At 47.4% G+C, this 12,702-nt stretch overlaps 1 protein-coding gene across 1 annotated transcript in view; it reads left to right on the plus strand.

Moving 5' to 3' along the window:
- The first annotated feature begins 390 nt into the window (after positions 1–390).
- The window catches only part of LOC119198194 (nuclear factor of activated T-cells, cytoplasmic 1-like), a 51,650-nt gene continuing 39,338 nt past the window's right edge, over positions 391–12,702 (plus strand). Inside the window, exons 1-3 of the mRNA XM_037455121.2 lie at positions 391–664; positions 3,453–4,521; positions 5,900–6,059. Coding sequence (XP_037311018.2) covers positions 538–664; positions 3,453–4,521; positions 5,900–6,059 — 1,356 coding nt within the window. The 5' untranslated portion in view covers positions 391–537. The remainder of the gene's footprint in view (positions 665–3,452; positions 4,522–5,899; positions 6,060–12,702) is intronic.

Raw genomic sequence — 12,702 nt, forward strand, 5'->3', positions numbered from 1 at the left:
TCAACTCGACTCAACTTTGGGAATGTCTCTGGGTTTTGTTTTCATCTCTCTCTTTCTGTCTGGCGCGCGCACACACACACACACACATCTTAGACACACCTCCCACCTCCACCTCCTGGGATCCCAGGGCAGAAGACATCGGTTGCAGGAGCCGGTCGCGTCATCCCTGGATGGGCGGCGCACTCACTGACGGGAGCACGCAGGGTGTTTTCCAGCTTTAAAAGCACGGGAGCCGGCCCCTGTGACAAACCGCTGTGCGTCATCCACCCGGGGACACTCATCAGAGCTGTGAGAGTCAAACTCACCTCACCCGCGCTCCCTCCCCCCCGCCCCCCCCCGTGCAGAAAGCCCCTTACCTGCGCCTACCCTCCTCACCCAACGGCACCAGCCCCTTCTCCAGCGCGCCCGTCACGAGCGATGCGCTCATTTCACGGTGCGTGAAGTCATTCGGCTCCTGGCGAGAAAAAAAAAGGTGTCGCTCGGCGTTGCTGGTTGTACAGCCTTCCTGTCCGGAGAAAGTTGCGCATCGCTTGTTGAATGCAGGATACCTTCTGCCCGCCGCGCGTCGTTTCCAAGTTCAGCTTCGGAGCAGCAGCAGCCGGCGAGGAGCGGGGACTGCAGCTTCTCACCTTTGTCGCCGCCGATATGAAGTCTGCAGAGGAAGGTAACGTAAATCCACGTTTCAACCAGCGCTCGTTATTCAAACCCTGGGCTGTGGTTCTGGTGAATTGCAAATGAACTCTTTTTGTTTTATTTCACTATAAATGCACATCCTACATGTGTTGGTACGAGTGAAGTGCGACTATCTGTATTCTTCTCTGGTCGATCCTAGTTATTATAAATCAAAAAGATTCATTTTAATTCTAAAAATGCGCATGAATAAACATGGAGCTCGGCTCTGCATGCAGATCAAATGAGCACTCACTCTCATGCACCAGGTGTCTTTGCAGGTGCTTCTCTATTTATGCAAAGAACATTGACGCTGTTGCTCTCACCTGAACTCCTCTTGCTGTGAGGTCCAAATACTTTCAATTCTTCCCATGCACAGCGAGGTCAGAGGTCAGCCCCGGCACATTAAGTGTCTGTGCCTTGTTTGGGGATACTTTAGTTAGGAAGATGATTCGATCTTGGTTTACCATTGGAAAGGAAAACTCTGTTTTTTCTGTATTTAAAGCCTCTTTATGGTAGACAAATTGGATCCATCAGAAGCCATTGATAGTCTGTCTTGTCCTAATTCCTGGTGTCTCCCAGTGCTGATGTAACTGGCTTTTTTTTGGATTTTGGTGATTCAATTTTGTCTTTGAGGTTTCAGGCGGACGGGTGCGGGCTGTATTAATAGTCATTTCAGTCCCTCAGTCCTGAGCCATATAATTGGTTGCAGACGTGTATGCGAGAGAGTGAAAACTGAGATCTGTGCATTTTGGGATTCTTGGTAGCTTGTTTGAAAATGAGACGTGCTTCAGCAATATGCCAAGAGCTGCTTTATTATCACACATATACATACACTCAGACGCAAAGATGCAGGGACACACACACACTCTTTGTACTTTGCCCAAGTGGGCCCTGGGTTCTTAGTTCCAGTGGCTACAGATGACTTCTGCGGGGCGACCACCTATCTCTCCCTGAGGTCCCGTCAGTCTGAGCCCAGCCTAGACCACAATCCCTGTGGATAAAAGCCTCTATTCTTTAGTCACGCTGGTTTTTGCTGTGGGGAGGGAGTTTTGATCGTGATAGCATAATTGAGAAAATTTGTGGAGGATAGAAAAGAACTCAGCTGCATTTCGAATGCACTGGAAACAATTGGAACGGCTCAGCCTTGAGTGTAGGAGTGACTTTTATATTATTATTCTTCTTTTTGGTTTCCCCCTGCAGATGATCTGCAATAATTGTGTTAGCAGACGTGAAGCGTGTGACCCGGGAAATAGCCACGTTTCAAGATCATGCAGCACACAGGAGTAAAAACCCCAGTGCGTGTTTGAGTGGGTGTTAGGATGTGTCAAGTGCGTTGTGGCGTAGAGCACTACAGCATGCACGTCCAAAACAGAAAAAAAACAACTACAGCAGCAGCTCTCAAGCTCAGTCAGTCAGACCTGAAATGAGGAGGTGTGTCCCATCGGGTGGAGTGGGCAGGGCATTGTCATCCGTTTAGCACTAGTAGAGGGTGAACCAGAGGAGAAGAGGATCAGAGGGGACTGAGCTGAAGGCATGCACTCGTTTATATGTTGAATCTTAGTGTGTAACCCATTTGGCGGAGATGAATTTCCTGCATGAAGGGGGAGAGTTTGATTTCAGCTCTGTGTTTGAGTACAGCCAGGGCGTCCAGAATGACCCTGAAGGAGGTGGGTACAGTAAATGGTGCCTTTTCATTTTCGTATGTCCTGTTTGATGCATAGTGCGAGTGCACTCCTCTGTACTGGCAAATTTTATGTTATGTATGTCAAAAAAGAGGCTGTAAAAGTGTCTGCATTTAACCAAAAAAAAAAGCTGATTTAACTTTAATATTATCATTTTTGTTTTGTTTCATTTTTTGTTTTTTTTGTTAAAGGGGACAATCACTGGCCACATAGGAAAAGTGTCCTAGGTGTCACTCACTGTGTTGAATGCTGAGCTTTTCTGATGCGCGGCGCACCATCACCTCCGAAAATAGACTGCCATGACCTATTTTAAGAACAACACATTAAGTGGTGTGTGACAGATTTATCATTTCATGTGATGCACAGCATTGTGGTTGACAAATATAGCGCGCTGCGTCAAGGGGAATGCCCTTCAGTTTCAGTTTTACCCTCATTGACATAGTCATTTCAAAGGCTGACATTAGTTTTACAACTTTTGACGCAGCTGCCAGCCGGTACAAGGTGCATACCTGTTACCTGCTTACTCTTGACGGGGTTGGCTGTCAATGCACTTGTCTGCCAAGGATCTCCTTGCGCGCTTGTTTGTGTGTGCTCTTTGTGTGTGTGTGTGTGTGTGTGTGAGTACCATCTGTGTGCAACGCTGCAGCAAACTCTCTTTGACTTAATCACATGCTCAGAGCGATGCGAGAGTGCTGTCAGTTTTCCACAGGGGAGGGACTAATTCACTCAGTGAGTGATGGAATCAATCAAATAAGGCATCCATCAGCGCTGCTGGAGGAATTTGTGTAGAGTACATATGACAGCAGGGAGTGCCAAATAGAGCCTTAGATGAACTGATCAAACAAACAGACTGGCAGTGCATCTTGCGACTCCGCAGTCACCACAAACAGTAAAACGCTTGGAGATGATTGCTAAGTTTCTCCAGATGTTTATAAAGAAGGGAGGCAGTCATTTGCTTCGGGACACATCGGCGAGATTTGTAAAGGGCATTTGTTCTAAAATATAATCATGGTTAATTAGCACCATAATGCAATGTTTTTTTTTTTTGTGGTATGCTATACCTCCATACAGTTACAATATGCTTCTTTTTCTTTTCAGATGCATACAGCTACACACCAAATGTCAGCTTGTCCCTTCCGGTGGGAATGGGCAACCCCTGTTTCGCTACCCAGTACCACACTTTACAGTCAAGCCCAGTCATCTCAGTTTCCTCTTGCCACCAGACAGGCTACAGCCTCCAAAATGATAACCATGCGGCACCAGGTTATTACCTTCCCCACGGCCTGAGACCCAATGGGGCCCCAGCGTTGGAAAGCCCCCGTATTGAGATCACTGCCTACAGCCAGTATCCTGAGGATGAGGTAGAGGAGAGCAGTAGCGAGGACCACATCATCAAGCGAGGCGTCAACTCCATCGTGACGCTGACGCTGCCCAATGCCGACGGCTACCGTGACCCCAGCTGCCTCAGCCCAGCAAGTAGCATTTCCTCCCGTAGCTGTAACTCAGAGGCGTCCTCTTACGAGTCGGGCTTCTACAACTACGACAACTCCCCCCAGAACTCTCCCTGGCAATCTCCCTGCGTTTCTCCCAAAGGCTCATCAACGCTCATGTCTTGCCCACATGCCAGTGGCCCTGTCGCTCCCCCTCTCCATTCCCCCTCCACCTCCCCTCAGATAGGAGCCGTGGCTGAGGAAGGCTGGCCGGCACAACCCCGTGGCTCTCGGCCTAACTCCCCCTCCTGCAGCGGAGGCGGGGTCAACAACGGCGGCGTGGGCAAGAGAAAGTACAGCTTCAATGGGACCACCTATCGTCAGACATCCTCCTCACCCAACCAGTCGCCCACCCCATCCCCGCATGGCTCCCCCAGGGTCAGTGTGTCAGATGATATCTGGCAGGCCAACACCAACCAGTACACCAACTCTGCCATTGTGGCCGCCATCAACGCTCTAACCACCGATGGAGTTGTAGACATGGGGGAGGGGATCCCCATTAAGACGCGAAAGACCATGCTGGACCACTCCATGAGCCTGAAGTTGGACCCCGATGGGGAGCTCTGCCATGAGGACTACCCCTCCCGCCTCGCCCTCAAGAAGGAGAGCTACTGTGGAGGCTTCCTGGATGTGCCCCAGCATCCTTACTCCTGGTCTAAACCCAAGCCTTACCTCAGGTAGGTGGAACCAGTCCAGCAACCTTGTATTACCATAGCAACGATGTCATCCTCATTTTATTTCTATTTTTTAATCTTCAAAATCCATATAAAAAGGAACAATCCAAATGTTTCATGCCCTTCCCTTCCAAAGGAGTTCTCTTTGAAGATCAAAACTATACCCCAATATTATTGCAGTGGAGTAGCCCCGCGTGTGCGCAGCATTGTCGCCGCGGCGACCCGCACACAAACATATGAACTAATATATCATATCATTGATTTTGACTTTTGAGCAGGAGAAGCTTTTTCAGTTTCAATTGTGTCCGTCGTGGCATTTTTCCCAAGCCAATAAGGCAGTCTCCTGGAGGAAATCAAGTGTTTGATTAAGATAGTGAGCAACAGGAAGCAACGGTGACAGGCCCGACTGAAAGGGAAGCAGTCTGTGGGTTAATCAGTCGGCTGGCTGCTGTGGTCCGTCGCGCCATCAGCCCATCTCTTTCTGTGTGGCTAACCTGATGTCATGCCCTGACTGGGCAGATAAAGCCCCGCGGGGGGAAATCAGTTCGTTTTGGGTCAACAAACAGCCCGTTAGTTCCACAAAGATGCCAGAGATTGTTTTCAGTTGAGCCACCCTCCGGGTCAGGGCTCTGCGTTTACCAGGCATCCGGCATAGCGAAATATTGTCTTGCACATGTTTGTTTTGTTTTCGATATCTTTTCGGTGTTCACATGGGAAGCTCTGACTCTCCATCTCAAGAACAATGATGTTAAGGGAGGGCAGCTGCAGCTCTGAGAAAGAGATATCATGGAGGGTATGTCGCTGACCTTAGTCTGTGGTATAACTCCATCTATTGTCTTAAAATGACTGTGGCTGTTTGGATTACATAGTTATCATTTTATCATTGATACTTGTCTCAAAATGTATAGAAATGTCTCACTGTCACTTTCTTAACTCCCACCTGTCCCACCGTAATACAAAACACAATGGTCTCTAACCAGGTCTCAGTCTGGTTTATAATTAAAATACAAGGGCTGAGGAGTCACTTTAATTTATTAGATTACACACCATGATGAAATCGAGAAAGAAAAGTGTCCTAATTGAGTCCAATTTGAAGAAAGCTTTGAACTTTGTGATTCCATTGATGGAACAATGGAACACTTGCAGTTTGTACTTTGGCAAATCAAAAAAGACAGTAGATTCCAATTAAGCGAAAAAGGCATAACTGCCACAGCGCACTGTTTTTCAGCAAAGATCAACCAGTCATCAAATGTTTTTCACAGAAATCGTCTTTCCCATGAAAGTAAAGTCACTGTTGTATGAATCAGCAGTAGAGTATGAAAGAGACATTTTGTGTGTTTTTATTTCCTCCTAATAATATACACGTGTCATGTTATTTCAGTCCGTCCCTGCCAGCTCTTGACTGGCAGCTTCCGTCGTGCTCCGGACCATACAGCCTACAGATCGAGGTGCAGCCCAAGTCCCACCACAGGGCCCACTATGAGACGGAAGGCAGCCGGGGGGCCGTGAAGGCGCTGTGTGGCAGCCACCCTGTAGTACAGGTATGTCACCAGCTCCGTGGTTCGTAGATGTACACACTCATGTTTATCTGGGAACCAGTTTAGCTTTGTGCTTATTAGTTTGCTGTCATTACAGCATAGTTGTGGTAACTGAGATGTGCATTTAGTGCTGTCCAACAACAAGCTAGTGACATGGAAGTTTGGGCGACTTTGTGACAGCATGTTATCCCAGCGCAGCCATGACCTCTTCTTCTTTCATTAGTTCAGACGCGGGCCCTTGATTTCTTTCTCCTCCTATTTTTACTAAAGAAATCTTCGCATCAGATTTGAGTGATCTCTTTTAGTTTAATTTTGAATTATGTAATGTCCTTTCAGATCAACACTATCTGCAAAAAATTCAGCAGGGTTAAATTGTGTCTAAACATAAAAGTGAATGGATAAACTACTGTATTCTTTTAATAAAGTTTGCATCAAAAGTATGTGCTTTTAAAAACATACAGGATTAATTAAGAGACAAATTAAGCTGTTCTGCATACGTGCACCACGTACCACGTATGTCCATACGTTTCTGCACGTTTTTCTTTGCCGCTTTATTAATGTTCACTGAAGTCGGGAATCATCTACTCGGTTGGACCAGCATCAGTGCATGCTGACTCAATTAGTATGGAGCAGGATCATCGGCTCTCACTATTGTGCTTGGCGTACACGCAAATAGCACACGTCAGCCTCACCACAGCACAGTGCTTCTTTCTCTGCACACTACCATCACACTGCGCTGACATCTTGGTTTACTTAAGGTGGGGGATCTAGAGGCGTGTGCGTATGTCCTAAAGGTTGAGCTTCAGTTTACCCTTCAATGTTGTCAATTCCAAATGAAACTGCTGCCATACTAATAATTTACAGGAGCATATTTTGATTAAAAGGTTTAAAGGCTGGATTTAAAGATTTCAGGTAGCAGATGTTGTAATTTATCATCCAACCAAAGCAAACACTGCACCGAACAGAGTTGCTCCAACCTTGTCACACAATTAGCTTTATTTTGTAAATAAATGTTGTCAGCACATCCCGGTCCCCCCAATGTCAAAGGTACTTGACAGCTGTTGGACGACGTGTTGTTATGAACAGGCCTGTCTCTGTGCATGGAGGTTATTATTCCCTTTCATTGCAAACCTTTGTAAGTCCACATGAGCTTGAATCAACATCTCTGCGTCACACCTCACCAATGAGGCCAAACGGATTCGGCTTGCCATGCACAGCTGTGGCAGGTGAGGCTGGTTTTGATTTGGTTCACACCACTTTCTGACTCACTGGGGACTGAAGTGAAAATATGCCATGAGTAAGCATCCTGTTTGTCTTTGCATTCACCCTGTCGTCCAAATTTACAAATGGATCATACAAGAATGAAACCAATTCATTCCCAACTTCGCAAGGATGTTTTCCAGTCTTATTGTGTATGTTGTCCAATCATTGGCGAGGAGCCTACATTGAGAAGGTATTATGACAGCTGCTTCACCGTAACACCTTCCTCATACTCGCAAAGATCACACTTTACTCATTCGGAGAGTGATTTATGTGTTTGATGGGCCACTGGCAGTCAATCGGAATACCTCGAAGGTTTCAGAAATGTTGAATACCCGCGGCAGCATGACAGCTGATGAAAAGAGACATCTTCAATGATTACGCAATCATGTGTGCAATCTAGAGGGTACATTGTAAAAAAAAAAAAGAAGACGTGCATTTGTGATATCTTCAGGGATATTTTAGGGATATCAAGCAAATATCGGACTCCCTCGCTCTCTGTCGCTCTCTCAGTCTCTGCTGTAGTGCTGGGCAAAATGCCGTTGTTGAGGAGGATAGAGCGCGCTTTAGTCCCCTGTGTCCTGTGGTTATCGGTGGTAGGCACTAGATGGGTGAGGTGCAGTCAAGGAGAAGACATAGGGACATGGGTGTAAGAGGCAGCAAAAGGAAGTGTGTTTGTGCTCAAGACTGGAGTAAGTAGAGGGAGAGAGAGAGAGAGAGAGAGAAGGGGCAAAGGGAGTCACCAGGCAGCTGAGTCCTAGCCAGGCTGCCCCTGGAGATGTTCTGCATCCTGCTGATTAGGGCCTCGGTGGCACCGAGGTTGGCTGAGCATAGCGGTGGTGGGGGGTGGATAGGAGCGGGAACCCCGGCACCCATCAGCCCCCACCTCCCCTTTCCATGCACATCTGCCTGCCTACCTCCCCGAAGGGCCTAAGGATGTCACTCCTTGTGATCTGCTCATCCTTCAACCATGTCCCAAACACACAACACCAGTCCTCCCTCGTTCATCAATGGCTGTTGTTGTGTTTTTTTGGCTCATGGATGACCAGACGTGCGATATGAGTGATGTTGACACGTGTGTTGGAAAGCGACGGATTTCCCCGCAGAGACGGCTGACGAATATTCCAACCGGCACGCCCAACTGCTCAATTTTCTGTTGTTGTCTTGCTACTTATTAACATACAGAGGTGCTTCCTTGAACACAAAGGCCCACAAAGTTTAGCATTTGTGAGGTCTGACATCACCGTAGGCTGCGGCAGATCGAACCTACGGCCTCCCAATTGGTCTACTCTGGGACCCCCGCGGCTGCTTTTCCAATTTATTTACTGCAACAGACCACAGCACCATTACGGAATCTGGGAAACTCTATCGGCTCCTCTCCCACTGTTCCAGACTCTTCTTTCTCTCACAACAGCTACTCACAGGATGACTTTCAAAGCCATGATCAGGGTGAAAAAACAACAACGTCGACCTGCATTCAGAATGATCTAGGGATGGGGGTTCAAGAGGAGAACACCTTGGAAGAGTTGGAAATGTGCTGAATAATTGTTGGGTTGGGAATGGATCGAACAGCGAGGTGTCCCGGCTCTGATCCGAATTGTGGGTTCAGCTGAAGAAGTTACAAAGGCAGAACCTCGGTGAGGAAACACATCTGCCAGACCTGCCGTAACATCAGACAGCAACACCTGTGGCGCATTAAACCTCGCACAGTGCGCAGCAAAGTCCTGTATACGGCTAGTTTGTGTAGGATAATGACCGGCCTATAGGGCTTTACCCCTTTACACGAACACACACACACACACTCATTAAGTCAAAAGCAGCAACAGACACGGAGTAATTTCAACAGGATGTGGCCATCGTCCCTATTAACGTGTGCGTGACTTAATACCCATCTCCCTCCCTATGCAACTGTATGTAATACGCTTCAAATTTGTAGTATGTTTCCGCCACAGCCGCATGAAAGACCTTGGCAAACATGTGCTCGGTCCTCTGAATGTGCGGTTTCACCTTGGGATCGGGGCGCTTTGCTGGCTGTGTAGTGTCTCGAGTGTAAGGCCTCATCCGCAGCGTCCTATACTGTAGCTGCTAATTGATCGTTAAATGTACTGCCGCCTCTTGTTTGATATTCAAGAGCCACGGTGTACCCTGTAGTGCTGTTAGAGCTTAGTCAGGGCTGTTATTCTTTGCCCAAAGGGGTATTTATGCCACTCTTAAATTGTGGTTCTCCATCTGCGGGGCTTCCCTTATACTGGTATTGGGATACCACTAATTACCAGTTAATAGCATGTGGAAAAAAAATAGAGCGAAATGTGCATCGTTTTCACTGGTTTGAGGTGATAACCAGACAGTCCGCAGATTTATGAGGTAAGACACCGGGTGGGTAGTGGTGGCGTTTGGGGGGCACAGCAGTTATTGTGAATCATCTTACTCTAATTCTTCATAGGTTTGGGATATAGTTCTTATGGCAGGATGTGCTGGTAATGTGGAATTTGGACCCTCGCTGGTCTAGACAGGGGCTAGAAGTTTAAACTTTAAATGTTCTCAATGACGAAGCATCAAAGTGCTCGCTTCAACATCAACTGTAGCTGGTTGATTATAAAAAAGGAGCGGATTTTGGAGCTATGGATGGGAACCGCATTAAAGGAGCTGCATATGTTGCCTTATGCATTCAAAATGAAGCCCTGAAGACATTAGTGGGGCATGAGGTTGATGGAGTAAAGTCTGGAAGGAGAGACAACTTGGACGAGTGTACATTTAATTGGATACAGCACAGACTGGCCATGGTACTGTCAGCACTTGACAGAGGGGGAGGGGGGGGGGTGATAATTGGAAAAGGCCTGAATCTGCTGTTGTATTTCTCCTCCCTGGCTTGATACCCCTCCCCGCACACCCTCCTCTGCTGCTTCCAGTCGTCTTCTGTTTCTCCTTTTCTCAATTCTCTGCGCCACGTGGACCTCTACGAGTCATGACATTTCTCCAGGAAGTGATGAAATCACTGCCGAGGGATAGCAGGCAGCCCACTGCAGGCTTGTAGAGTCTATTCACACCATTCATCTCTACCCAGGCCAGACACATCACATTCGTCGGCAGGCCATTATTAGACAGGGCACGTTGGAATCGTGTCTTTGAACCAATGAGACTAGGTACCTGCAGCTTTCAGACAGTCCCTATTGCTGAAGAAAACTGAAGAATAAAGCACAGATAGAAGAAAACACGGCCTGTATCATAATTTGATCACAACAGATTTTCAGTGAGTGAAATAAAGAGAATTTAGAAAAGAAAAACTTTTGTAGCTGTATTGTAAGGGGTGTAACTTTTGATAGAGATAATGGAGCTGTCAGGGTAGAAAGGCACCAGGAGATGAATGGTTCAAAGGGCATGCACTCCCTTTTTTGTGCTTGACACCCCGTCCACATCATCACTACTGACCCAGACGATACAGATGCGTACAATTACGCAATTAATGCCTCATCTGCCATATCCGCAATGTTTTACTTGAGCCTCTGCTAGAAGAATTTGCTCGTGCAGAGTCGGCCTGCGGTGGGAGGTGTAAATGGTTCTAGCTGACACAGTGGCAAAAGTTGGCACCCTGAAAACAGCTGCAAATCAATCCTAGATTCAAAACGGTTTAGATTATCTCAAAATAAATATACAGCACGGGGGCCAGATAGGCTGCAGTCACAGCTAGGAAAGCTCATCTGGACAAAATTATACGCACTCTGCTCCAGCCTCACAGGCCGCATTATACACAAACACAAAGCTAAAGCTGAGGTCACAGGTGTGTGTGTGTGTGCGTGTGCGTGTGTGTGTGTGTAGGTGTGTGTGTGTGAGACGCTTCTGTTGTCAGCCCACACATACGGTATACACTATTTTCTTTCATTCCTATCCTATTTCCCCTTTGGGAATATAATACAGAAGTAAGTTTTGTGCTCTGTTTGTGTTGTGCGTTTGAGGAAAGCATCACATAAGCAAAGGGGGGTCTAAGGGAAGGGGTCAACGGGGCACATATGGTAAAGCAGTTCGGGGGAGGTCGCCCAGGGGGGGGACTAGACCGCCTTCCTTTGCTTCTGGGAAGACCAGCGTCATAGAGAGGACCACCTGACCTCATTAATCACTTCCTCTCCTGCATGAGGTCACTACGGCTTTGAGCGCGGACGCCACCGTCATTGCTTGCTACCGCAAGACGAGTGAAGGGATAAAGACCCCCCTCCCCCCCACCCCCCCCCTTCCCCGCCTCTCCTCCTGCATCTCTTGTGGGCCTCCTTACAGCCACGTGGCAGCTGATGTAATGGTTGGAGGTCACCGAGACATCCAAAGAAGTCTACTGAGGCTAAAGTGACAGACGACATGGCTTTGTAGCGCAGTTGCCTGCGCTCTATTAAATCATAGGGAAACGTCATGCAATTTAACGCTCCGGCGTTCCAGATTTGTACTTCATGCTCCACCGTAGCGCTCCTACGAGCCAATACACAAGTAACTGGTAGCATGTGTGGCTATGGATAATTACCACTGGTGACACCATAAGTAAAATATAACAAGCAGAGCGGGGTCTGCCGGTGAGATCACCGCGTAGATGAAGTGGTCCCTTGGGATGTCAAGACTTCAAGAAGACCCTGACCTCGGCCTAACTCACTGATGACTAGCATGTGTGACTAGCTTGCAGGTCAAGACAGCTGCTAGATACACTACGTGGAGCTGAAGCGAAGAAGAGGTTGGAACTGGAGAGGAACGAGAGCTTTGGCTCTGCCACTCTCTTTGCACTCCGTTGATATCTGAATCAAAGCGAAGCAAGATAACCATTGGCTGCTGAGAATATTGAGACATATGGATATACGGTCTGCTCCGCCGCTTATAGTTGTATGCTATTTTCACTCAGCATAATTAATACTGAAAATTGCTCTACTTCATCTGCCTGGTCCCAAATCCAAAAGGTCTGTCAACTCCAGACCAAAGGCGTTTAATGGTCATGTTTATTATTCGGCCAGACAACGTTTAATACAGCGTGCAGACAAATTAGTTGTCAAACAAAAGACATTGGGTGTCCATGAGACTGCAGAATTATTTTCCACAGACTACTAATGACGTAGCTCTCCAGCCCTCCACCGACCTACCTTTTCCTAACGGTCCCATCTCTGACCGCCCTCACAAAGGTGATTATAAACCCATTAATCAGACTATGTCATAGGTTACATGTGGTCTGCATTTTGCTATATGACTCAGTGTCTTAGATAAACAACAGGGGTCTTTTATTCCATCCAACGCTACTAGTGTTTTCACTCGGATGGAGCTGAAAGAAATTTGGTCAGTAGCAATGCGCTGGGGTAATTGACCAATTTGTGGGATCTTTTTAGATGGCGGTGTGAGCCCTGGTGCACTGTAAGTGATC

Source organism: Pungitius pungitius, chromosome 11 (genome assembly GCF_949316345.1).
Source record: "Pungitius pungitius chromosome 11, fPunPun2.1, whole genome shotgun sequence".
In the NCBI taxonomy this organism is placed as follows: Eukaryota; Metazoa; Chordata; class Actinopteri; order Perciformes; family Gasterosteidae; genus Pungitius; species Pungitius pungitius.